Source organism: Equus caballus, chromosome 3 (assembly GCF_041296265.1).
Source record: "Equus caballus isolate H_3958 breed thoroughbred chromosome 3, TB-T2T, whole genome shotgun sequence".
Taxonomy (NCBI): domain Eukaryota; kingdom Metazoa; phylum Chordata; class Mammalia; order Perissodactyla; family Equidae; genus Equus; species Equus caballus.
In genome coordinates this window covers 31,466,999-31,492,392 of record NC_091686.1, presented here as the reverse complement: position 1 = coordinate 31,492,392, position 25,394 = coordinate 31,466,999, and the positions used below count along the sequence as shown (strand labels likewise).

At 52.7% G+C, this 25,394-nt stretch overlaps 2 protein-coding genes across 19 annotated transcripts in view; one reads left to right on the top strand and one right to left on the bottom strand.

Annotated features, from left to right (window-relative positions):
- Positions 1-696: 696 nt before the first annotated feature.
- TAF1C (TATA-box binding protein associated factor, RNA polymerase I subunit C) lies at positions 697-17,982 on the top strand. 18 transcript variants are annotated; one of them, XR_011437414.1, is made up of 17 exons: positions 699-869; positions 3,186-3,324; positions 4,435-4,516; positions 4,829-4,918; positions 5,013-5,086; positions 5,720-5,958; positions 6,079-6,195; positions 6,275-6,392; positions 6,479-6,550; positions 6,716-6,851; positions 7,023-7,166; positions 7,843-8,017; positions 8,105-8,242; positions 8,320-9,168; positions 9,280-9,676; positions 10,756-10,821; positions 16,204-17,982. XR_011437414.1 is itself a non-coding variant. In XM_070263139.1 (16 exons), the coding sequence occupies exons 2-16, from the start codon at positions 3,187-3,189 to the stop codon at positions 9,393-9,395; spliced, it is 2,586 nt and encodes an 861-aa protein (XP_070119240.1). In that variant the 5' UTR covers positions 705-869; position 3,186; the 3' UTR covers positions 9,396-9,974. The 18 variants fall into 18 exon arrangements, 13 of the variants coding, with proteins under 13 accessions (XP_014593879.3, XP_070119241.1, XP_070119243.1 ...); XR_011437411.1 differs by adding an exon at positions 4,655-4,752 and having other exon boundaries at positions 705-869; positions 8,320-9,676; positions 16,204-16,278; XR_011437413.1 differs by lacking the exon at positions 16,204-17,982 and having other exon boundaries at positions 10,756-13,301.
- Positions 10,248-25,394, bottom strand: part of DNAAF1 (dynein axonemal assembly factor 1) — a 20,319-nt gene continuing 5,172 nt past the window's right edge. Inside the window, exons 4-12 of the mRNA XM_023637403.2 lie at positions 25,088-25,309; positions 24,780-24,946; positions 21,912-22,033; positions 18,257-18,423; positions 16,318-16,581; positions 14,173-14,282; positions 12,486-12,542; positions 11,475-11,838; positions 10,248-10,688 (exon numbers count right to left, since the gene is read on the bottom strand). Coding sequence (XP_023493171.2) covers positions 10,564-10,688; positions 11,475-11,838; positions 12,486-12,542; positions 14,173-14,282; positions 16,318-16,581; positions 18,257-18,423; positions 21,912-22,033; positions 24,780-24,946; positions 25,088-25,309 — 1,598 coding nt within the window. The 3' untranslated portion in view covers positions 10,248-10,563. The remainder of the gene's footprint in view (positions 10,689-11,474; positions 11,839-12,485; positions 12,543-14,172; positions 14,283-16,317; positions 16,582-18,256; positions 18,424-21,911; positions 22,034-24,779; positions 24,947-25,087; positions 25,310-25,394) is intronic.

Here is a 25,394-nt window from a genome sequence, read left to right as displayed (position 1 = left end):
ACCAGAAACTGGGGCTGGGACCCAGCGAACTGTTTTAACAAGCTCTCCAGGGGATTCTGATGCACGTTCAGGTCTGAGAACTCCTGGGTTAGGATAATGGTAAGATTTATGATTGCACAGTGGTTCTTAAAGTTTGGACCCCAGACAAGCAGAATCAGCATCACCTGGGAACTTAGGCGCGCAGATTATCAGGCTCCACCCCAGACTCACTGAATCAGAAACTCTTTTTACACGCCTTCCAGGTGATGGCGATGCACGCTGGAACTGGAGAACCATTGCCTAAAACTGTATTTCCCTGGCCACAGGAAAGCCTCATGCACTCCCACGGGGACCTGTATGCTTATTTTTAAAGCCCGCTTCAGAGGCTATCAGCACAATTATAGCCTAGGATTCCTAGGCTGACTAATACAGGATTCCTAGTAGGATTCCTACTAATACAGTGCCTGGCTCATCGTAGGTGCTCAGCAGGTGTTCGTTGAGTGAATTAATTTAATACTCACAGCAATCCTGTGAAATAGGAAGTCAGTTAGGCAGAGTGGGATTCGAACCTATCACAGCTTGTCCTTCTCTGTTGGGACTTGATGGGGCTTGTTTCCACCGTCCATGGCACCGCCTCCACGCCCATTCTCACTCCGCCCGGGAGGTGGCGCTCTAGGGCGACCGTGAGGCCAGGCTGGGAGGCGGGACTTCCTGTCTCCGAGGGAGCACTTCCGTCCCGGCCCGGAAGACCGTTCATCGCTGCTGTGGGGCTCTCTCTTCGGGGGCGCCGGAGCCGGGGTGCAGCTCTTGGGTTGCTTCGTGGCACGAGGGTCAGGCGAGCGTCGCGCGGAGGTCCAGTTACCAGACAGGCACGGCGAGACCCGGGCCACGTAAGTGCGCGCGCCGTCGGACGGGAGGCAGAGGAGGGTCCCCCAGCGCCCTCCATGAGCCCCGAGCTGTGTGGCTTTGGGAGCGATCGCCCAACATCTGCAAAGTGGGTTATTAGCAGCCTCCAGCTCATGGAGTGGAGAGGGTCTCACAGAGGTGAGGTGTGGTAGCCGCTGGCTGGCACACAGCGCTTGATGCGAGGCATCTGCTGTTGTCGGGTTGAAATTCTGGGATCTGGGGTTGGAGTGGGAGGAGGTGGCCGATGAGGAGGACATGACCGAGTAGATGTCTGAGGGAAGGGACCACTCGCATCCCCTCATCCATCCCCTGCGACAGGCTCGCCTTCTGCCATGCCCGGCCTGGCATTAATGCAGACCCGACTGACACCTGCAGCCCTGGAGGTCTAAAGGGGCTGGTCGTCGAAGGCGAAGGCGGGAAGGGGAGGCAGCCTTCTCGAAGGGCTTTTCTGAGGCCGTGGGGTCCTCCAGCGACCTCAGCCTGCCTGGGTCTGTTTGAGGCTGTTTGGTTCGTTTCTCCTCTCGTTCATTCATTCCTGGATTTGTTCCTTCAGTTTGTATGTACTGGTCGTTACCATGTAGCGAGTACCAAAGCCCTGGGGATATATAAAGTCCTTTTCCGTGGGGACTGTTAGAGTGGTTCTGAATCAGACAGCTTCATCTTTAAATATGTAATCACACGTTGCAGTGTGTGTTCTGGAGCGGGGATGCAGGGTGTGGTGGGAGGATAGGGCTGGGGAACTGGGAGAGGCTTCCCCGCCTGGGAATCTGAAGGATGAGTACGATTTTGTAGGTGGATAGGAAGGGCACTAGTATTCCTTCTAAGCAGAGAGAGAGTGTGCAAAGACCCTGTGGTGAAAAGAAGTATGGTGAGGAAAAAACCCAAAGGGGGTCAGTGTGATTGGAGTCCAGGCACAAGAGACGAGCTGGAGACTTTCGCATGTGTCTGCTGATTTATCAGGGATGCAGCCATCTTGGGAGGCTCGGGGGGCCCCTTAACTGTAGTCGACACAGTCAGTCCTATGGAAGACAGTGTTTTCACGAGGATTCAGTGATCACCTCCTTGATTCCTGCCACTGTCCTCTCCTGTCATGGAACAGAGAATGACAGCAGCAGCCAGACACTAGGAATTCAGGAATGCGTCAGATACAGTTGCTGTCCCTGGAGAGCTCTCAGTCTAGCGGAAGAGATAAGACTATGTGTATAAACCACAATGAGAAGGAGGCTGGTGTGCCGTGGGAAACACATGTTCATCACTTGACAAGTGTTTACTGGCATTTCCTGCGTGATGGGCACTTTGCGCGGTGCTGAGGTGCATGGGTGTGTGGAGGTTACAGGATAAACTGACGAAAGAGCAGGAGAGCCAAAGGGAACATTTTTTGCGTACCAAGACGCTAAGGCACGTGTTTGTTTTGGATGCACGGAGCAGTGGTCCAGAGGCCGGCCTTTGAATCGGAATCAAGCTGTTGGCTTTGGGCAAGTCGCTCAGTTTCCTGAACTCCAAAACCGGGAGCAATAGGAGAATAAAGCATGTGGCACTGTGGCTGCCGATGCTGGCGCTCAGTAAGCGAGTGCTGTTGTCATTTTTGGGGTTAATAGAAAAGAGAGCTGCTATGCCTGCTTGTGCTTCTAGAGCACCTTGTGTTTACCAAAGCCCTAAGTTAGTTTGATTCAACAACCAGAAGGTGCATTTTTGGAAGGTACGTACTTGACAGCAGGAAGAAAGATGAATAAGACTCAGTCCCTGGCTTTGGGAGAACTCGAGTTAGTCCTGGGAGTGTAGCCTGGGGCATATGATGTGTAGCCTACAAATGTGTAGTTATAGTACAGAGAGCTTGACAGAAGCTGACCCCTCGCCACCTGTCTAACTTCATCCCCTACCCCTCTCCTGTTCGTTCTGTGGCCTCCTTGTTTCTCAAGCACTTCCTGCCCCAGGACTTTTGCACTCACTGTTCATTCTGCCAGGAACCCTTTTCCCAGTTGTCCACATAGTTCTCTCCCTCATTAGGTTGAGGCTGTGGCAAACGCCACCTTCTCGGCGAGGCCTTCCCTGGCTACCATTGCTGAAACCACAGCCTCAGCGCATTGCCATCCCTCCCTCCTGGTTGGTCGGTTGGTTTTAACATAGCACTTATTGCCATCTGGCATTATGTTACCTGTTGATTTATTCTTTATTATCTGCCTCCCCAAAGAAAGCACACTCCTCTTAGGGCACCTTTCACTTTCCCGGGAACCCTGGAAACCATTGTCAGGTTCAGGTCTCTGAGAAGACCAGAGGGATGTGTGGTTCTTGTTTTCCAGGATGGACTTCCCCGGCTCCCTCCGCCCCACAGTATTCATGACTGGCCCCCTTGGTCTGAGCGATGTCCCTGACATGTCCTTCATGTGCAGCTGGAGAGACGCACTCACCCTGCCGGAGTCCCTGCCCCAGAACTCCGAGGTGAGGTGGCGGGGAGAGCCCTGGCGGCTCCAGGGTGGCCACCTTCTCTCGGTCCCCTTTTCTAGCAGGAGCACATGGTGGGGTGGCATTAGCACAAATCTGCCAAGACAGGCAGAGCCAGAATCCCTCCTTTGGGTGCATGGGATGCCTGCCATCTGCAGCGGGTTTACTGGGCGGGAGCTCCTGGCTTGCTCTTTCCTGCCTCCCTCTCCCCAGCCTTTCATTCCTGTCTGTTCAGCAGATACTCAGTGCACAGCCCCTACGCCATACCAGGCGCCTTTCCAGCCCCGGGGCACCCAGCTTGCAGATGTCAGACGTGATCCCTGCCCCCGGGGAACTTAGAGTTAGGCTGACTGAGGACAGACAGCTGAACAAGCCAAAGGATAGAGTCATTGCAAAGTTTGATAATAGCTTTGAGTGAAACCAGAAGGATGCTGAGACAGCACAGCGGGGGTGAGGCAGGGAGGGGAGACCTCCCAGGATGGGAAGGACACTGGCTCTTTCCCTGGGAGCCTAAGCCATGTGGCTGCCACTGGACACAGGCTGGCCAAGGCTTACGGCAGGCAGAGGCAAGTGGGTGGAAAATTAAGAGAGACAGCGGTGGCGAGGGGAGTGGGGCAGGGGCGCTTCCTTGACAAGGAAGGGCTTCACATCAGATCCGGCCCCCCGGGAGCCCAGCTTGCCAGCTCATCCATCCTCTGAGTGTTTGAGCTGAGCCGTCTCAGGCTGGCCCAGCAGTGGGGAGTAGGGTGGCCAGTGGGCTCTCTGAGCAAGTGACCATGAGGTCTTCTGAGTGGAAGTGAGGGTCACTGGAGTTCAGCTTGGCCCAGTCTGGGTGCAGGGGTCCCCTCTGAGAGCCACTGGGGCCTGGAGGTCAGAGTGTAGACTGGAGCTGGGCTGCCTGGGTTCCAGTCCCAGCCCTTCTGTTGCCTGGAGCAAGTGACAGCCTCCCTGTGCTGCCGTTTCTTCACCCATAAAGTAAGGCGGCCGTTGTACCAACTTGGTGGGCTCCTTGCAGGATTGAATGAGTTATAAAGACAAGTGCTGGTGACACCACTGGCCCAGGAGTGCCCTCACTGTTATGTTGTCGTCGTGGTTGTGTTTCCTCAGAATGGGGTGCCACACGTGGCCAAGGGCCTTCTCTGGGAGCCGGAGACCCCCGGGCCCCTTCCCTTGCTGCCTCCTGGTCCCGGTAAGGGTCTTGGTGCTCAGGGCTCCCTCCCAAGCTGCTCCTCGTGTCGCTTCTCGCCCCCTCCCAACCCCAAGTGGGACACCTGACCCCGTTTCTGGGCCCCGTCGTGGCTCTTCCCTCACCTCACTCTTTCCTCAGATCCCTGGCACCCTGGTCTGACTGCCCAGGACCTGCTTTTCCGGGGAGGTCACCCGTTCCAGAAACAGCCCCGAGTTGTGCTGGATGTTACTGAACAGGTGCGTGGCCCCACAGTGGACAGTGCTGTGTGACCTGGGGCTCTGCTCAGTGACCTAGCCTCCTCTCCTCCCGCAGCTCAGCCGGTTCCTGTGGGACCATGGGGACATAGCCTTTGCACCCCTGGGGAAGCTGATGCTGGAGAATTTCAAACTGGAGGGAGGACGGGTGAGTAAGCCCTGACCAGCCAGGAGGGGGGCTCCCCACTTCATGTCGGTGTGAATCCTAGGGTGTGCGAGCTTGACAAGGCCTTTCCACGCAGAGCCGCTCTAAGAAGAAGACAGTGGTCAGTGTGAAGAGGCTGCTCCAGGACCTCGATGGACACCAGCCCTGGGGGCAAGTGGCTAGTGAGGAAGGATGGGATGGGTAGGCCTAGCTGGCGGTGGGGACGTGGAAGGAGCCAGGACATGGATCTAGGTTTCTGGCACAGTTGTTCCTCCTTCCCCCCCGTGCAGTCATGATCTGTACTTTCTCATATAGAACTACACCTCCACTAGGCTAAGGGGAAAAGGGAATTTAAGTTCATGGCCTACAGGCATGGCTGCATCCAGGAGTTCAAATAATGTTAATAGGACTCTATCTTTCTTTATGTTCTCATCCTCTTGGCTGTGCCTGGCTTAATTCCTAGGCAGACTGTTTGCAGGTGACAGCAAGATGGTTTATGATTTCAAGGAAGGACTCAGAAGCCTTCCTGAGGCACCAGCAGAAGTCCTAGGAAGGTTATGATGGGCTTGGCTTGGGTGTCATGCCCATCTGGGAGCCAATCACTGTGGGCTGGGCAATGGAGCACTCTTGAGTGGCCAGATCTGGGTCATGTGACTGCCCCTGCGGCACAGGAATGGGGTTTCCCAAAGGAAGAAATTCTAGGTTGATAAAAAGTGCATCTGCTGGCCTGGCCTCCCAGAGGCTGGTGCCAGTCCTCCTCCCATCGCCATGACAGCCTGCCTCTCAGCTGTGCTCTCATCCCAGGTGCCCCTGGGCTTACCTCAGCTACCGGCAGCGTCGGTTCTCCATCCTCGGGGGCCCAATTCTGGGCAAGTCGGTGGCAAACCTCCTGGGAGACCTGCTGCACGAGGAGCTGGTGATGCGGTGGGAGCAGCTGCTCTTGGACGATGCTTTCACTGGGGGCGCGCTGGCCTGGGTGCCTGGGAAGACACCCCGGGTTGGGCAGCTGGTCTACCCTGCGGGAAGCACCCTGGACAAGCTGTGTATCCTTTCTCACTGGGCAGGATCCCAGCAGCTCCCTCTGGTGGAGGAGGCACTCTCCATGTGGTCCAGGGGGGCTGGATGACTAGAGCTCATGCACTTATCCTTAGCAAAAGGCTCAGATTTCCAAGAGGTCAGTCTGACCCCAGGTGGTAACCCCCAGGTCCTCAGGGACCCTGGCCACATCCAGCTGCGAGGACCTGTCCGGCAGGTGGTGACCCGAACTGTGCAGGGAGAATGTAAGGCCTTAGATACCACCCTCCCTCACTGACTGACCCGCTGCCTGACCCTGACCCTCTCGTCCCCTCGTCCCCTCAGCTCTGTTGGCCGTCCGCTCTGACTACCACTGTGCCCTGTGGAAGGTCAGCAGGCAGGGGCGGCCGGCGCCTCTCCAGGTGCTGCAGGTCGAGAAGGGGGCCACAGGGATCAGCCTCAGGTGAGGGCGCTGGATCGGGCTGCTCTGCAGGGGATGGGCGGTGGGGTTGGGTGTGGCCCACCGTTCGTCACACTTGTGCCCTGTAGCCCTCACCTACCCGGGGAGCTGGCCGTCTGCAGCCGTTCGGGAGCCATCTGTCTGTGGACCCCCCAGGATGGGTAATGCCCCTTCCCCGTAAAAACCCTCCACCCCAACGAGCAGCTCCCCTGTGAACTCCGCACAGCCCACACTCCCCCGCAACATGTGCTGGCCCCAGGCCAGGTTGCCCGGCCCCTCCCCCCGCATCAGCCTGTCCTCCGCTCACGGCTGGCCTGTCTCCCAAGGCTGCGGCGAGTCTACAAGGACCCTGACACCCTTGTGTTCCGGGACCCCTCTCCCTGGCGTTGGGCAGACTTCACCGCCCACCCTCGGGTGCTGACTGTGGGTGACCGCACTGGAGTGAAAATTGTTGACACACAGGTGAGGGGTGGGGACTGTCACAGGCAGAGCAGCAGGACAGAGCAGAGACACGGAGTGGGCTGGGGCAGGGACCTCCCCGAGGGCATGAAAAGCAGCAGGTCAATGAGTCCTGCTGGTGGGGATGGTGCCCCTGACCTCGGACTGGGAGGGCTGACCCGGTTTCTCTCCCAGGGCCCGCCGGGCTGTGGTCTGCTGCTTTTTCGTGGAGGGGCAGAGGCATCCTGCCAGAAAGGGGAACGTGTGCTGCTGACCCAGTACCTGGGGGAGGGCAGCCCCGAGTCTCTGCATTCCACGCTCCATCTCATCTGTACCCAGGTGAGTGACTCCTGCCCTCCTCTGCCCCGTGCACGCCTCAGGCAGTTACTAGAGACAAACCCGGGACACCCGCAGGTGAAACAAGAATCACAAAACCCTTGCTGAGTCTGGCTGAAACATGCTAACTGGCAGGTGGGAAAGGCCTCCCGGGAGGTGATGTCTGACCAGGGCTTTAAGGTGCCACTGGAGGCAGAGCAGGTGCAGGAGGAAGGGCCTCAGGCAGGGGGAGTGGTCTGTGCGAAGCGGGACAGTTCCCGGTGTGTTCAGGACAAGGGGAGGAGGTCTGAGTCCACCCCGGCCCTGCCCCCTCAGACCCTGGCCAGAGAGTCGGTGTGCCTCAAGCGTGGGTCCCAGGGTTGGATGAGTTTGGGGAGGGCTGGGTGAGAGCCAGGTGGGTTCTTCTGGGACGAGACTCCTCTGCGCCTCTCCTGAGAGCCATTCTCCCCATGTTGGCGTTGGCATGAATGATAGGCAGGCCCACTTGCGACCTGCCCTCTGTGCGGGCCAGCCGGTGGCCTTGGAGAGGCTCAGGGCCGGTCCCAGAGTGCTGTGGGCACTCAGAAGTCTGCACTCATCCTGAGTGGCAAGGGGGCTACCCAGAGAGATGTGTCTCGTCAGACACTTCTTCACACCTCAGTCACGTCCCCTCCATCTTGCTTCTTCCTCGTGCGCCCAGTTCTCGCTCTACCTGGTGGATGAGCGCCTCCCCTTGGTGCCGATGCTGAAGTGGAACCACGGCCTCCCCTCCGCTCCCCTTCTGGCCCGGCTGCTGCCTCCGCCCGGGCCCGGCTGCCCACGGCCGCTGCTCCTGGGGGGCCAGGACGGGCAGCTGCAGCTGCTGCACATCACTGGTGAGGGTCCCAGCAAGGGCGGGGGCACACGGGGAGATGGGAGGGCCGGGGCCTGGACAGGGCCTCAGTTGTGTGTCCTTCCTCCAGGAGAGGAGGCCTCCACACCCCGGCTGGCAGGGCCCCCCCAGTCTCTCCCTTCCAGGAATGACTCCCTCTCCGCATTCCCCGTGCTGGAGCCCAAGAGTCAGTGGCGGCTGCAGGAGCGTCTGAAAGCGCCAACCATAGGTGTGCTGGGGTCGGGGGGAAGTTTGGGGAGCTGCCCCCCTGGCAGGCCTTGGGGTCACTGTCATTCCCATCTCCAGGTCTGGCTGCCGCCATCCCACCCTCCACCTCCACGCCAATCCTGTCGCTCTTCCAACTCTCGGCAGCTGGAGATGTCTTCCACCAGTGCCTCCGCCTCCAGGCAGACCCTGGGCCTGACTCTTGTGCCCCTACAGTCTCCTGGAGCCCCCAGGCCACTGCCTGCTGCAGCCAGTGGCTGAAGGCCTTGCTGGAGGTGCCCCCAGCTCCCCCTGTGTGGGCTGCACCCACCTTCTCCCACCGCCGTCTGCTGGGCTGTGTGGAGCAGAGGGAAGTTGAGGGGAAAGTGCCAGAGGGTCTCCGGGCTGCCATGGCCGAAGGACGGCTCCTGCAGCAGAGGGACCTGGGCTCGCTCCCCACTGCAGAGCCGCCCCCCGCCCCAGAGCCTGGCCCCGACGATGAGCTCAGCAAACGCTTGGAGGCGGCCTGGGAAGGCCAGGCGGCTGCCTGGTGGGAGAGGCGGCAGGGCCGGAGCTCAGGGCCCAGGCAGCAGCCCAAGCGGCACAAGCGCCGCACGCAGCTCTCCAGCACCTTCTCCTCGCTCAGTGGCCGCCTGGAGCTCTCGGACGCGACCAGCCCTCCTCCCAGCCCAGACCCTGAGGCCCGGCCTCGGCCCCCAGGGACCCCACCCTCCCAAGAGTTGGCCCAGGAGCACTGGGCCCGGGGCGTCCCCTTGGAGCGGCAGCAGACCCTTCGGGACTATATGGCCAAGCTCCCGCTCCGAGAAGACGCCCTAGAAGATGCCTCTGCGCCCCCCTCCCAGACCTCCAGCATCCGGGCCACCCGCTCCAGGCAGCGGACCCTCCAGGACAACACAGCCAAGCCACCACTCCAAAGGGACACCCCAGAAGGTGCCTCTGCGCCCCCCTCCCAGACCTCCAGCATCTGGGCCACCCGCTCCAGGCAGCGGACCCTCCAGGACAACACAGCCAAGCCACCACTCCAAAGGGACACCCCAGAAGGTGCCTTTGTGCCCTCTTCCCAGACCTCCAGCATCCAGGCCACTCCCTCCAGGCAGCAGACTCCCGTCCTCTCTGGCTCTCAGCGAATCCGGAAGAAGCCCCGCATGGGCTTCTGAGGGCCCAGGGAAGCTGCTGCCCCTCCTCCAGGGAGGCCTTGGTCCTGCACCAGCTGTGTCTTCGTGACTGAAGCTTAGGAAACAAAAAGAGAAGCATCTCCAGGGTGCAGACCTTTCTCCTTTTGAAGGCCATCGTGCCTGTGGGAGGCGTCCAAAGATGACCTGGAGCCAAGTCAGAGGACTGGGGACAACCACACAGCAGTTCCTCTTGTCGTCTGCACCTTTGCCTGGAGGCGCTTCCACAGGCACATTGGAAACGCCCTCGCGGTCCAGTCCTTGAGGTCAGTGTCATTGGGATTCCCTCCAGGAGACAGGGCTGTGCTTGACAGCAGGGGCTCCCTGCACACGAGCTGGGGTCTCCGTGTACCCTGCTGACGTCGGGGTGACAGTGCTAGCTCCTCGCCGTGGCCGGGGACGTGAAATGAGACACGGGGGAGCTGCGGGGGCGGCGCTCGGTGGGAGTTGGCAGCCGCTGGCGGCTGGTTTGTGTGTGTTGGGCAGTGTCTGCTGTGGTCTAAGGTTTCGTAGAGGGAGACGCTGTGGATTGCACTCAGGGACCGAATAAACTTGTCAGCTGAGCACGGTTGTGGACGATCAAGTTTCTTAGACTGGGTGGCGTGCCCTTCGGTGGCTTTTGCTGTCTAATGCATAGAGTGCGCCTCCTCCGTGGTTCTGCAGCTCTGCCGGGAGACTGCTCTCCTGCGAGGGGAACGCCCTCAGAATCATAGCGGGCACAGGATCTGAGAGAGGCTCCTCATCGCAGGGGAGAGAGGAGTGGGTCTTTCTCAGGGCAGGGGATGAAAAGAATCACGTGACTCACACGGATGTGAAATAACCCAATAACACGTCATCTGCCATGGATACTAAAATTTGTATAATTTTCAAATGAGAACAATTTATAGCAGACAACCAGGGAGTCGGTTATGCTTGGAGAATCAGGAACACAGCGCTGTCCCACACTAGCAGAGGCTGCCAGAGCAGGAAAGTGAGCCGTGCAACTTGGGCACGTGTCACAGCCGAGGCGCCGAGCGCTCGCAGGAGCTGCCGCTCTTTGGAAGGAAAGGGAGCCCAGCCAGGGGGTGACCTGCACGCAGGGGTCGGGGGTCAGGCCTTGGCCCAGCCGCCGGCTCCCTGTCCATTAGTGCAAGGGCGGGGACTCCCTTGAGGTTCAGTCCAAGCCAAATTCAATGTCCTCCCGGTCTGCTCCCGCCCCGGGCTCCGCCAGCTCCTCGGGCTCTGCCAGCTCCTTGGGCTCCGTCTCAGGCTGCGCTTCATCCTTTTCAGTGCCGTTTCCTAGAGAGTCAGGAGAGAAGATAACTCATTATTCTTGGGAAATTGCTCACCCCTCATCTCTTCCCAGGTGCAGGCCTTGAGTCAACCACGCAAGCTGGCCTTCAGAAAGAAATCTGGTGCCGACTAGTGCTGGGTGAGAACAGGCACGGCTGTTCAGCACACGCCCTGATGGGGACCCCCCAAGGCAGCTGTGCACGGGCCCCAAGCACGGGCCAGGCTGATGGGCCAGCCTGTGGCCTCACTCGTCCCACCCAGTCAGGCGCCCTGCCTGGGGACCCTCCCTTCCCTGCCAGCGGCGTCTCGCATGTCATTCCTCCAAATCCTGGACCTTCACGTGGAGGACCCGTACCCTCAGCCTAGCTCTGGCCCTTGTTTTGTCCCACATTCTCAGCCTTTCACCGGTCCCCTCCCCCCCTCAGAAGCCTTGGTCTGGAAAGGCTAAGGATGGGGAGGGGGAGGAAGGGGGTGAAACACAGGCTCCCTAGTCCTGCCTGGACCTGCTGAACAAAATGGCCAAGATCCGCATGCCATAAGCAGCCCTGGCGATGCCCACTGCCCGCCGGGAATGCGGCGGCCCAGGCCAGCAACCGGCAAGTGGCAGCCTTGAAGAGGCATGAACTTGGGAGCGTGATCTGCAGCGGCCTCCATGTCCGTCATGAATGGCCCTCTCTGAGAACACGGGATTCCAAGGGCAGAGGCCCCCCTCTGGGTTTGGGGAGTAGACAGTTCATTTCCCCACTCTCAGAGCTTTCGGCCCCTGTGATCTTGAAAGCAGAGTGGCATTACCTGGAGGAGAGGCTGAAAGTAGGTCACTGTCCCCGTCCTCAGTGCAGGGGGGTGATGTGTCCCTTTGGCAGGTCGTGGGCGTCGGTGGTGGCTCTGAAGGCCCGTGGTCATCAAGCTCCTGGACCAGTGGGTGTGAGGACTTGGTGTCTCCGCGTTGCATCCCCAAGTCCCCCTCTGCTGCTGCTTTGACTATGTCCAGAAAGGGCAGCTCAGTCTTCCTGGAGGTGTCCTTGGAGATGGCGAATATGTTTGACAGGGTGTCCGTGGACGCGTCTTCCAGCAGTGGGAGGGAGGTGCGGTCCAGCTCAGAGTCACTGTCATCACTCAAGCCCGAGATGGCTGTAATCTTTGGAAAGCACATCTTCTGTTAAAAGGAAAAAAGGCGTGTTCCAACATTTCTGTTTTCACAATAGTCACTCTAAAATGCACAATGCTAAGTCTGTGATTTTATCTATCGCAGAATATTCTGTTGCCACATACAAGAAAGGCCGAGGGGACACAGCCGTCTGCCCTGGGAAAGTCAGGCCCCAGCATGGGCAGTGCCTGGCCAGCCGTTTCTGAGCCCCCAAGGTCGTGGTGAGCTCTATGGCTGCACTCCTTCCCCACGCTCTGTTGGGTCTCCACGCTGCACCCCCTCTGCCCACGCTGTTCCCACTACACCAACACCCATGGGCCCCTGAACAGGCCCACCTCTGAGCCTTGGCCTCTGGCTAGCATAGCCTAACCTGGCCACATGTATTTAAATACATCCCAAGGACAAAGAAATGTTGTCAGGTAATTATGTAGAGTACATAGTTATTAAACATGAGTGACAAAACGTCCAAGAAAACCCGAGTGGTTAATCATAAAATGTTAAAGAAGAGCAACAGCCAAGAGCTGTCAGGTGAAAACGGGGTGCAGTGCAGTCGTCACAGAGCATCCCACTCTCAAGTCCAGGAGATGCGCTTTGTCAGTGACAAGACTGGGAGGGAAGGAGGAATGACGCTGAAGCGGGAGGACGCGTGAGATGACCTTGTCCGGGTCTTCCAAAGGTTCGCCGGTATCAACATCTTCCAAGTCAGGCAGATCCTGAAAGAGCAAGTGAGCCCGGGTCACCAGGAGGGCGGACAGACCCTGCACGTCGGACAGGAGACTAAAGTATCTACGCAGTCAGTGAAGCCTGAGTTCTGTGCAAGAAAAGTGAGGAGGAGAAGGGAGGAGGGAGGTGCCCCCCACCGCTGGAGCAACCCCGTGCACACTCAGAACCTACGCGCCGCGCCTCGAGGATCTGGGCCTGACCAGTGCAAGAGATGTGCAAGCTGTGATGTGTGTGGGGGATCCCTGCGTCTTTCTCCGTGTCACTTTGTCATCAGAGACACAGCCAGTTCATCAGGGGAACCGATGGGGCCCAAACCAAGCGCACCTCCTGTGTACCACTCAGTCTGAGAATTCTACGTGGTATAACACGAATATATTTTAGACCTCCCCCAAACTGAGAGGGCTGGACTGTTGCATGTCGTCATTTTGGGGCTCTTCATCTATAGCGACTGGTCCTGCATGTGAGGCAGGCAGCATAGTGTGTGGTTAGTGCATGCACTCTGGAGCCAGACTGCTTGGCTTGGTATTCCTGCTGCACTGTTGCCTAGCTGTGTAGCCTTGGGCAAGTTGCTTAACCTCTCTGTTTCTCAATTTCCTCACTTGTAAAATGGGGATGATAATAGTACCCACCTCTTAGAGTTATCGGAAGGTTAAATCAGTCAATATAAGATGTGTTTAAAACAGTGCCAGGCAGGGTCAGAACAATAAGTATTAGCTATTGGTGGTTGTGTATACAGTTGGTTCTCAAAAGTTACAGATTAAGGGGCTGGCCCCGTGGCCGAGTGGTTAAGTTCGCGCGCTCCGCTGCAGGCGGCCCAGTGTTTCGTTGGTTCGAATCCTGGGCGTGGACATGGCACTGCTCATCAAACCACGCTGAGGCAGCGTCCCACATACCACAACTAGAGGAACCCACAACAAGAAATATACAACTGTGTACTGGGGGGCTTTGGGGAGAAAAAGGAAAAAATAAAATCTTAAAAAAAAAAAAAAAAACAAGTTACAGATTAATTGCCCAGTTTTGTTTCTTAGTAAACACAGGCCCAGAAAACTAGAAACCTGCTCTGAAAATTGACCAGGCTCAGTTTAACTCTTATTGATCCACGTGCAATTGTGAAGTTAGCAATGAGACGCTGGTTCAGCTAACAAGGGAGGCGGCCCCAACACAAGGTGAGGCAGCCCCGGGGGACAGACACTGGACAGTCACGTCAGGAAGCCGGAGCAGTGGCAGCACAGGAAGATGGCGTTAGCCGCTCCTGGGCGGCTGTCCAAGGAGGATTAAGGCTCGGATGACAAAATGTGACTTTCTCAACCATTTCGTGTAGGGCCAGCTAGACAGAATGGCTGTGCAGTGTAACAACTTCGGGGAAAACAAATCAGGGCTTTGCAGATACAGTTAAGGGCATCACTGGGCCGGCTCTTCTCAGACTTGAGTGCACACAGCTGTGAACCACTGGGCGGGCTTAGCAGAGCGGGGCCGGCGGTCTGCGTTCTAACCGCTCCAGGGGCTACCCAGCCTGCCAGTCGGGGCCCACACGGCGGGCGGCGAGGATTTTGCAGTTTGTATCTGAGCTGATACCGCCGGTAAGGCAGACACTCATCTCCCGATGCAGCAAGTACGTACGTCGATGAAGTGCTGCACCTCCGTCTCCAGGCTGAGGGTCCCCACGTCTCCAGCTCCATTGAGTTCTGTATCTGAGGCGCCCGCAGGGGCCACGATCTGGGGCATCGATTCTAAGGAACAACAACAAAGAGTTAACAACTCTGGAGTTACTTTTACACGTAGTGGTGAGGTCGACAAGCCAAGGTTAAGATGGGTTCCAGGAGCAGAGAAAGGACAAAACCCTCCTCAGGTCTGAAAGGCCAGCCCCTATGGCAGAAGTCGCAGGAGTCCAGCTTAGGGCAGGCTTATAGCTACTAAGAAAGGAGAAGAAAGAGCTGCCCCCTTTCTGTAACCTGGAGATGACAAATGAGCTGAAAGTACCAGCCAGGGCTGGATGCAGAATGCACAGGAACCTTGGAAAAGGCACGATGGATGGGCAAGGAGACCAAAAAAGCCAATGGCCTCAAAGGCCAACTTGGGAGATGGAGAAGAGGCCAGCGGGAGACTCACGTTCCACAGCCGTGTCTGGGAGGGCTCAGCTCCCCGCCCCGGGCTGCCTGGTCCTGGCAGGGCACATGCCCCTCCCACTGCACCAGTGTCAGGGACACCTGTCCAACAAGCTCAAGGTTGCCTGGGGATGTGGAATCGAGACAGGCTTCTTCCTCCAGGCCCCCCTCTTCAAGGTTCCCACGGCTGTACCTCGGGTCCTGTTCTCCGCTTTCTCTTCACTCTCATGGATTCCATTAGGTTAGTGGCCCAACTCTTCTGATCACACATAGGTTCAATGTGTCCACCCTGAGTGCTGGCCATGCCACCCTGGGGCACCAATTTAGAATGAAACAAGGAAGGGGGCAGAGGACTTCCCTGGTGGCTCTTGTGGCTGACCCCAGGCCCCGAGGTGGCCTGGCCCCTCTTGACCTTTGCTCACAAGGCCCAGTTCCCGTGGTCTTCTCCACTTGGCTGCCCCATGGCTTCTTGAACTCAGTACTTCTAATTACGACCACACTCTGCTTCCCCTCTAGCCACCAGAGACACAGTCAATCTCCCTACGCCCCCTTCCTAAGGTTGTTTTTATTTCCCACATACATTTTGTTAAAGACTCTAGGCTCTGAGATAGATTTTTCAGATATTACTGAACAAAAGCAGGGGATAATAAATCCAAATGACTAATGGAGCACTATTTGGAGGTGGGGAGTGGGATGGAGCCAGCATGATCTTGAAGATTAATTAAAATAGGGCTCTCTTGGGCTAATCGTCGAGGATGGTCTGCTCTGTCCACATCCTTTCGCTGGAAAGAATAGTCACGCATTCCTGGCACCCTGGGTGTAGCCCTTACCCTCTGGCTGGCCTCCTTGGCCTGGAGACCAGGGGTCCTTCTCTCAGACAGTAGGGACCTTCGCTGTGGGGGACCTTCTGTTCTGGGCCAGACCAGCGCAACTCCCAGACAGACCTCCAATGCTGCTCAGGCTGGAGACAGAATGTTTTCCGTCTCCCAAGGCCCTGTGGATGGGCCTGTTCCAGGCCTGGGCTCAGCCCCACCAGCCACAGCCACCACTGCGGCATCCCGGGCAGTCCTGGGTTTATCTGTTGGTCGGCAGGACCCGAGGAACTTGGCTAGACCCTGCTGGGGGCTTCTTTCTCTAGATCTGCATCATCCACTACGGTACCCAGAGCCGCAGACGGCTACTGAGCCGTACGTGTGTTCATTTTTAATAAATTTAAATACTGAAGCAGTTTAAAGCAACTCGCTTCTTTTAGTAGGAGTATATTTCACTTTAGCCTTTGAAAAGTTAGCATCCGAATTACTGAGATGTGCCGGATTTTGAAGACTTAGCGCAAAAAAAAGTAAAGCGTCTCATTAATAATTTTATATTGACTTAAATTATTGTATTTTAGATATTTCAGGTTAAATAAAATATACTGTTAGTAGTTTTGCCCGCTGCTTTTTACTTTGTTTAATGTGACTGCTAGAAAATGTAATCGCGGCTCCCGTCACAGTTCTGTGGGCAGCTGCTCTAGATAATGAGCCGACGTGCGTGTTTTATCTTACAGACACAGTGATCCGAAGTGGAAGCCAGCCCCGGGGGGCACACACGCTGACCCGGAGGCAGCGGTTCCTGCCAGAGCCACCAGGGCCAGCACCTGTGCTGTCCGCAGTATTGTTACCTTCCCAGGCAGCTCCAACGGCTGCCGGCGTAGGGGCCTCAGCTGGGGGTGCCCCTCCTGGCTCTGGGCCTTCAGTCTCTCCCTTGACATCCGCAGGCAGCTCCTCCAGGAGACTCGACTCTTCCGGGAAGAGTTCATCCTTGGCCTCGAAGCTTTCCTTGACAAACAACTCCATTTTCTGCCGCCTCTCTCCATCCTCGCCAGGCTCTTCCTTCCCCTCCTTACCAGCATCCACGTTCTCCACGTTGTCAGGTGGCAATTCCCCTGAACAAGAGAAGTCCAAAGGTGAACTGGGCACCGTCCTGGGAGGACAAGGGTGTCTGCACATCTCTTGGGGACACCAGCAAACTGCTGAGACTGAGCACTGGGGAAGCTGTCAGAGATGCAGTAAAGAACTGCTTAACAGTGGTGGTTGCACAATGTTGTAAATGTACTAACTGCCACTTTAAAATGTTAGTTTTAGGTTGTGTGAATTTCATCTCAATTAAAAAAAGGTCAGGGGCCTCCGTGCTTTCCCATGGAGATTCGCACACAAGGTCTCTCTCCAACAGGGGGGCTGCAGCTGCCTGCCTGGCTCCCCAAGTGCAGGACCACCCTGTCCCCTCGCATTTATCCTCTATCACCCCTGCCTCAAGCTCCTGCCACCAACATCGCTTCCACGGTGGCCATCTTCTTCATAACCCACGACTTCCTGCCACCTTCCAGGTCAAGGCTAGTTTTCAAGGCCCTTCTTGATATGATCTCACCCAACCCAGGCAACCTTATAAGACTTCCCAGTTTACAGCTTAATTCCAAACCTGGGTATCTGGGCCTCCTCTTTGCCTCCCCAGGGAAACTGGGGGCTCCTTGGAGGAGGCGGAACCGTACCCTCTCACTCTCTCCGAATCTGTGACAGTGTCTGCACGCTGCTCCACCTGTGTAGAAGAGCTTGCCCCCAAGGGTTGTGTGCAGAGTTCTATTTATTTATAAAGGCCCCCCATATGGGCAGAGAGACCTTTCTGTGTGCAGAAAAATGTTAGATTTAAAAGGACAATTGTAGTAATGAAAAATCTTAATAACAATGAAAAAATCAAGATTACCATAACCCTCTGATTGAAAGAAGGCATCAAGGGTGCTGACTGAGCCCCAGTGTACATGCGCACTGCTTTTACTGCTGTTAATGGCACCGGCTGTGGTACTTAGGAAATCAGTACAATGCCATATCGCTTCGACATGAAGTCATAAGACACATCTGTGGTAGACAGAATAATGGCCCCACAAAGATGCCCACATCCCAGTCCCAGAATATGTGACCTCACATGGCAAAAAGGACTTTGCAGGTGTGATTAAGATTAAGAATCTTGAGATGGGGTGATGATCCTGGATTATCTGGGTGGGCTCAGTGTGTGACAGGATCCTTAAAAGAGGAAAGCAGGGGTGCCAGAGCTAGAGAAAGATTTGAAGGTGCTGTCCCATTGGGCTTGAAGAGGGAGGGAGGCTCCATAAGCCAAGGAGTGCAGGCGGCCTCTAGAAGCTGGAAAAGACATGGAAGCATTTTCCCCTTGCGCCTTCAGAAGGAAAATAGCCCTGCTGACGCCTTGATTTTAGCCCAGTGAGACACGTGTCGACTTCTTACCTACAGAACTGTGGTAAGATAATAAATTTGTGTTGTTTTAAGCTCTTAAATTTATGGTAATTTGTTATGGCAGTCATAGAAAACTAATACGTCATTTATTTTGGAAAACTGAGGCCATTTTAACAAATTGTGTTTTAATTTCTAAAAGCAGTTTGAAACTGCACGTAATTGTTGGGGCTCTTCCCTGTTCCTGGCAGGTGGCTGAGGCTAAGTACAGATGGATCCACAGGTATGTGAGCAAATAGTCAAACACACACACACACAAATCCCAGAGAGGAACGACGAGTTCGAGCTCTGGCTGCTCCTTCTATCTGGAGCGCATACCTTTCTCTTGGCTTGCTTTCTGTCGTCTTCTCTCCTCAGCCTGCTGCTTGAGCATCGCTAAGGCTTCGATGCTGCCTCTGATCTTCTTCTGCTCTCTGCTCTCCCACTGCTGTCTCTCTTCTTTCTCAGCTGTGTACCCTCCCCTAGCCCAGGCCTCTGCACAAGCTCTGTTTAGAAGGATAAATAAAGAAACAGAAATCGGGGAGGTTTGAATTTTCACAGGTGAAAAGTAAATTCGAAACATATACTCTCTGATCAAACTTGCTCATTTTCCCCAAAATCAAACTAAAGGCACATAGGACATGTGACTGCAAGGATAAAAGTTAACATGTGTACATTTTAATCTTTAAAGTCTAGGGGGCTGGCCCCATGGCTGGTGAAGTTAACCCATGGTGGTTAAGTTCTGCGTACTTTGCTTCGGTGGCCCAGGTTCAGTTCCCAGATGCAGACCTACACTACTCATCAACAGCCATGCTGTGGTGGAGTCCCACATACAAAATAGAGGAAGACTGACACAGGTGGTAGCTCAGGGTGAATCTTCCTCAGCAAAATAAATAAATAATAAAGTCTAATGGTTTGCAAAGCCATCTAGATATGATGCCAGAAGCACAAGCAACAAAAGAAAAAATAAATCGGACTATATCCAAATTAAAAGTGTTTGGAGTGCAAGAATGCCATAAATAAAGTAAAAAGACAACCCACAGAATGTGGGAAGATTTTTGCAAATCATATAGCTGATAAGGGACTTGTATCTAGAATATATAAAGGACTCTTATAATTCATTAATACAAAGACAACACAACTTAAAAATGGGCAAAGTTTAAAAGAAGAAGACCAGCCACAGACTGGAGAAAATATTTGCGAGAAAGAGAACTGATAAAAGGCTTGTATCCAAAACAAACAAACAAACAACTAGTAAAACTCAAAAATAAAAAAAACCAGACAACATGATTAAAAAGTGGGCCAAGGATCTGAACACCTCACCAAAGAAGACAGGCAGATGGCGAAGAAGCTCAACATGCTACGACATTAGGGAATTGCAAATTAAAGCCACAAGGTACCATAATGCCTATTAGAATGCTAAATTAAAATCCAAAACACTGTCAGCAGCAGGTGCCGGGCTGGGATGTGGAGCAACAGGAACTCGCACTGACTGCTGGGGGGGTGCAGGATGGCACAGCCACACTGCAAGACACTTTGGCAATTACAAAGCTGAACATAATCTCACCGTATGATCTCAAAACCACCCTCCTAATTATTTACCCAAATGAGCTGAAAACATGTGTCCCCACAAAACCTGCACGTGAATGTTCATGATAACCAGAGCAGCTTTATTCATAATAACGAAAACGTGGAAACAACACACATGCCCATCAACTGATGGGTAAGTAAAATGTGACGTAGCCAAATGGAATATTATTTTGCAGTTAAAGAAGTGAAGCTCCGACACAGGCTGTAACACAGATGGGCCTTGGAAACGTCACACTGAGGGAAGGAAGCCCGACACAAAAGGCCACATACTGTGTGAGTCCATTTACACGAAACGTCCAGAACAGGCAAATCCATACCGACAGAAAGTAGATTTGTGGTTGCCAGGGGCTGGTGGGGAGAGGGGAGTGACTGCTAGTGGGTAAGGGTTCCTTTGTGGGGTGGTGAAAATACTCTAGAATTGCTGTGACGATGGTTGCACAATTCTGTGAATAGCCATGCATTATACACTTTAAGTGGATGACTTATATATGAATTATATGTCAATAAAGCTGTTTTATATATATATATATATATGTATGTATATATATATGTATGTATATATATATATATATATTTAAAAGTCTAGTTTAAAAATATGAGGCTTAACTTTAGAGAGAGGAAGGCAATCCCTACTGGGAAAACCAAAGGTACAGAAGGTATTTGGAACCTGTGAGACAGAGTTTTGCAAAGGATACTCTAGCAGAAGGAGACCACAAGTCACCAAGACAGAAGATGCCAAAAAGAATAAACTGCGCTCAGGTCTACTTAGCACATCAGTGGGAAAGCCTGAGACCCTTTTATCTAGGAGCATTCATCCAGCAGACACGTGCCAGGCGCTACTCTAGCGGCTGGGGATACAGCAGGTCACGTAAGAGATGACGTGGCTCGCTCTGTTAGAGCTGCCCCTTGATGGGGAAGACAGACTCTAAACAAGGAAGCAAATACAGATCAGAGACTGGTGAGTCTAAGGAGAGAAATCAGGCGGAAAAGGTACTCCTTAGATACGGTTTTCGGTCATGGAGATCTCAATAAGATGACAGGTGAGCAGACACCTCCAAACACCTGTGAAGAACATCCCAGGCAGGAAGAACAGCGAGTGCCCAGCGTGGGACAGCTAGTGAGTGGTGGAATGAGGTCCAAGCCCAGCTGAGTCTGACTTCTGAACTGGAGTCGTGCGATACTATAAAAGGCAGTGGGCCTCGTTGCGAAGTGTCCGGCTCATATCCCTGTTTACCCTTCCTGCTGGTCAGCACTGCCCCAGTGCCAGCCACTCCCATTGGCTCACTCCTCCTATGAGCCTGTGAGTAACAAGCCCACATGTTACTCACAGGTACTCACAAGGACTCTGACAGCAACTGTTGTCCCCACTTTACAGATGAGGAATGTGAGGCTCAAAGGTTAGCGAGCCCACCCAAGGGAACATAACCCCAGGCTGCAGAGCTGGAATTTGAAATGAGTATGCTGGCCCACTCGCTGGCCCCTGCCACCCCCAGGGCCAGATACCCAGGGAACTGGGTGCGGCTCTGCCAACTTCCCAGAAGCAGGTCTTCTTGCTTTCTCACCTAGTTGGAACAGAAGCTCTCATTTCTGAAATATTTGTGAGTCTGACTTAAATTTGTGAGTTAAAAATATATTACCAGCTACATTTCTTTTTAAATGCTGTATAATTCAAAATTCCCCTTCAAGCAGTTCATATTACTGAGGCTTTATTCTAAGTTAGGATGAATAGTGACCTAAATTAAAAGGTAAATTAAAAACACGGATAAAAGTAGTGACAACACACATGGCAGTCCGGGTTCAATATTCCTAATATAAAAAGAGTTCTTATGAATCAATAGGAAAAAGCCCCCCAAAAGGCAACTGGGAGGGAATCATGAATGGAGTGTCATAGAGGAGGAAAGATAAACGTTTCACAAAGATGGTAAAAATGACCAACCTCATCAGTTATCCAAAAACGCAAATTTAAAACGAGATAACATCTTCACTCATCAGTTAACTTGGCAAAGGTTTCTTTTACATGCCTATGTCTGGTGAAGTTATAAATTGTTACAAACTTTCTCAAAAACAATTAAAAAATATTTATAAGCATCTTTAAAAAGGCTCAAGCCACATTCTTTAATCCAATAACACAACTCCTAGAATTCCGTCCCAAGGAAATAATCAGCAACAAGGTCAGAGACTTATATGCAAGGATAGTTATCAAAGGATTATGAAAAATCTATGAATAAGTGTCCAAAAAAGGGAATGTCCTATTATGGACAATGACATAGCCATTAAACTTGTTTCCAATGAATATTTAATGATGTATGAAAACGCTCAAAAGTCAGAATCTTAAAAATGTTTACTATTAAGCATGCTCAACTATTACATTTTCAAATGCGATCAAAAGGCTTTCTCTTCTTACCTGTCCTTTGGGAAGACTGGTCTATCGTCCAGGTATGTTAGGTGTTTCAGTCGAACAGTGACTGTCCTTCGATAGTTAGGAATCTGCCTAATAACTGGGTTTCCCATCAAATTCAGTACTCGCTGTAAGCACACAGGCAGAACCAAATTAATTACTAAAATATGGATGTGATTCAAATATTTCACATGTGCTGTGCTCTAAGAATAAATAAACAAAATGTATTTCCTTAAGCGCAAAGGAAGTGTCACAATCATGTCCTGACGACTTTATACGAAAAGCCAGAAGGTTTTCACTGTCTTTGTGCCATCGGAACTGTCCTAATTATTGGGTGGCCCTTTCTTCTGCTCGAACTTCAGATCCTCAGTCTCATTGTCCTTCCAGAACAACATCGGAAAACCTTTCCGGAGGCCGTTTCCCAGTGCAGTGATTACATCCATTTTGCTCACCCACCTCTTTTACCGAAATTAATCTCAGTCTCATTGATTGTTCTCTCCTTCCCAGCCAGGACCCATTTTAAGAAAACGTACACGGCGGCTAGACAGATAAGAAGCAATGACTCAGGGAAAAGGATGGAAAGTGCCTGCTTACCCACTACGAGGGCCTATCTCGCCAGGCCGACAGATCTCCTGGATGTCAAGTTGGGACCAGGAAAGAGAAAGGGATGCAGTGGTGCCAGTGTGCCACCCCTATCTTTAAATACCGTCACCTCCTCTCCTGCCTATGAAACTCAAAGAAGGTGACCACTAAGTGATGTGTGGGTGAACCATTTAAAGTCAAACTGATGAAATACTTTGCATATCTGAAGTGGTTTTTGTTGTTGGAGAAAATAAATATATTATAAACTAGTTAGTTTAGCATTTCCCAAACTTCATTCTCATACCACCTTCACCACTCTTGTTATATTTTCAAGTGACCTGTCCTGGGGGGGCTGGGGTGGTGGGAGCAGTGTGTCCCAGGGGCAGGCACTAAAGGGGTGTGTGGTGTGTGGCGAATTTTAAAACCATCATTAAAAAACTGTAAGGCAGACTGCTTCTGCTCTGGGCTGAGCTGTGCCCCTCTAAAATTCATATGGTCCAGTCCTAGCACCTCAGAATGTGACTGTATTTGGAGATGGGCCTTTAAGGAGGTAATTAAGATTAAATGAGGTCTCTAGGGTGGGCCCTAATGCAATATGACTGGCGTCCTGATAAGAAGAGGAGATTAGGACACAGACATGCACAGAGGGACAACCGTGTGAGGACACAGGGAGCAGACGGCCATCTACACGCCAACGAGAGAGGCCTTGGAAGGAACCAACCCTACTGACACCTTGATCTTGGACTTCTAAACTCTAGAATCATTAGAAAATAAATTTCTGTTGTTTAAGTGACCCAGTCTGTAGTACTTTGTTATGGCAGCCAAGCAAAAAAAAAAAAAAAGAAAGAAAGAAAGAAAGAAAGGACAAGTATTATGATATAACACAGCTTCGCATCATTGCCATGTGCCGGCATTTCTAAACTAGTCCTTCTTGACGGTTCGCTCTGCAACTTACTCCTGAACTATGATTTGCTTACTATTTTTCTTTAAACTGACACACTTTTTCTTTACTTATCCATGTCCTAAGCAGTAAACAGTGAACTCAAGGGTTTTGTGTACTATTTATAATACATACACACATAATAAAGAGCAAGGAAGCCACCAAAGGCCACTGGAGTCGAGTCGAAAGGACTCAGGAGCCGTTTGGAGGGGTTGCACACAGGCCAGAAGATGGGACCATGTGAACATTCAACGTTAAAATGACAACAGGGGGTAAACCAGACCAAGCACTGTGTATATAATTCCATGAGTTCATAATGATCTTGAAAATGAAAAACACTTCTTTGTCCCTATTAGAGGCTCCAAGGTTCTTGATTCAGTTTTCTGAAAATTGATAAATAAAAGGGAAGAACCAGACATTTATCTTGGCTTCTTCAGTTTGAACTATATATTAGGGCACCGCTAGTTGATGAGGGAAAGTTCTTCTTTGTAGAAGCACTCCAGCTATAAATGCAGAAGGAATAGGAGAATTAGAAGATGGTCATTTGCGATTGCTAATGAAATAACGCGCAGAGGCAGTGTTCATCAGTGGCTGCTGAAACGAGTGGAGAAAGATCGATGGGGAACTTCATCACGACTGGATCAGGCTGACATACCTGAGTCCACTGGTCACTCTGAAAGTAACAAGAGAGGCCACCAGACGTGACGTGTCCTGTGGTGTGAACCAAAGCACACCCCAAAGTGAAATATTGAAGCTGCATCTGATCAAGCCTCTGGCTCCATCATCATTTTACAAGAAATACTGAGTATAGCAGAACATGTGAAATGACACCATGAGGATGACACTGACCACATCCAGAATGTGGCGAACCCCCAGAGGGAGGACCCGGATTCTAAGACAGATTAATGGGGGGGGGGGGTGGACAGAGAAGGGGAATGTTGCAGATCAGGAGACATCTGAGTGACAAGTGACCCAAACATGATGTGCAGATCTGGTTGGACTTCAACAACCCAACAGGCAAAACACATTTTTGAGACAAAAGGGGAAAACTGAACGTGGACTGGGTATTAAATATAGTTATTATAATATTTTAGATATAATAGTGTTGTAATTGTGCTTTAAAAAATAGTCCTTATCTGTCAGAGATACACTGAAATATTTGTGGGTGAAACGATATGGCCCCTGGCTTTTAAGATACTCCAGCTAAGAATACAGAGAGGAAAAGAGTGAGAAAGAAGGAAAGAAGGCAAGAAGAAAGGAGGGAAGGAGGAAGGAAGGAAGGAGGGTAAAGAGAAAAGAGATTTGACAGCTAAAGAGCCTAATACAATGCAAGTTGTGTGCTTGTGTCTTACCAAATTGGGCATGCTCTCCAGAACACTCAGGATCTCGGGATCGCTCAGCTTATTGTGGGAAAGGTCAAGGACGCAGAGTTTCAAACACTCCTTCAGATGCTGAATGTCTTCCACCGTCTCTAAGTGATTGTGGGCCATCTGGAGCGTGTTCAGGACTGGCAGACAGGCTGGAAGGGGAGGTCAGCAGAGGTAGGCAACAAAACGGTATAAAAATGTTTCTGGCACATAATATAAATTTCTAAACCTCCCCCAGGGGCAAGTGGGGGACGTAATGGCATCTAGAAAGACCCCCGGTGGAGCATTCTCACAGAGGTTTTCGATGGTCTTGATGTAATTGTTGCTGAGGTTCAGAGCGTCCAGTTTCTGCAGAGGGTCCAGGTTCTCGATTTTGTGAAGCAAGTTCACTTGCAGGAAGAGGCAGCGCAGTTCCGTCTGGGCCTCCAGGTTCTCGATTTTCTGTATTCCATTGCACTCCAGCCAGAGACAACGCAGCCCCGTGTACTCTTCCAAGTTCTCGATGCGATCGAAACCTAGTGAGGGGGAAGGGCTCCATTAAGCTCCCACACACTCAGGGGCACAGGGGTCACCCTTGTTTTTGCCTGCCTGCCTAACATC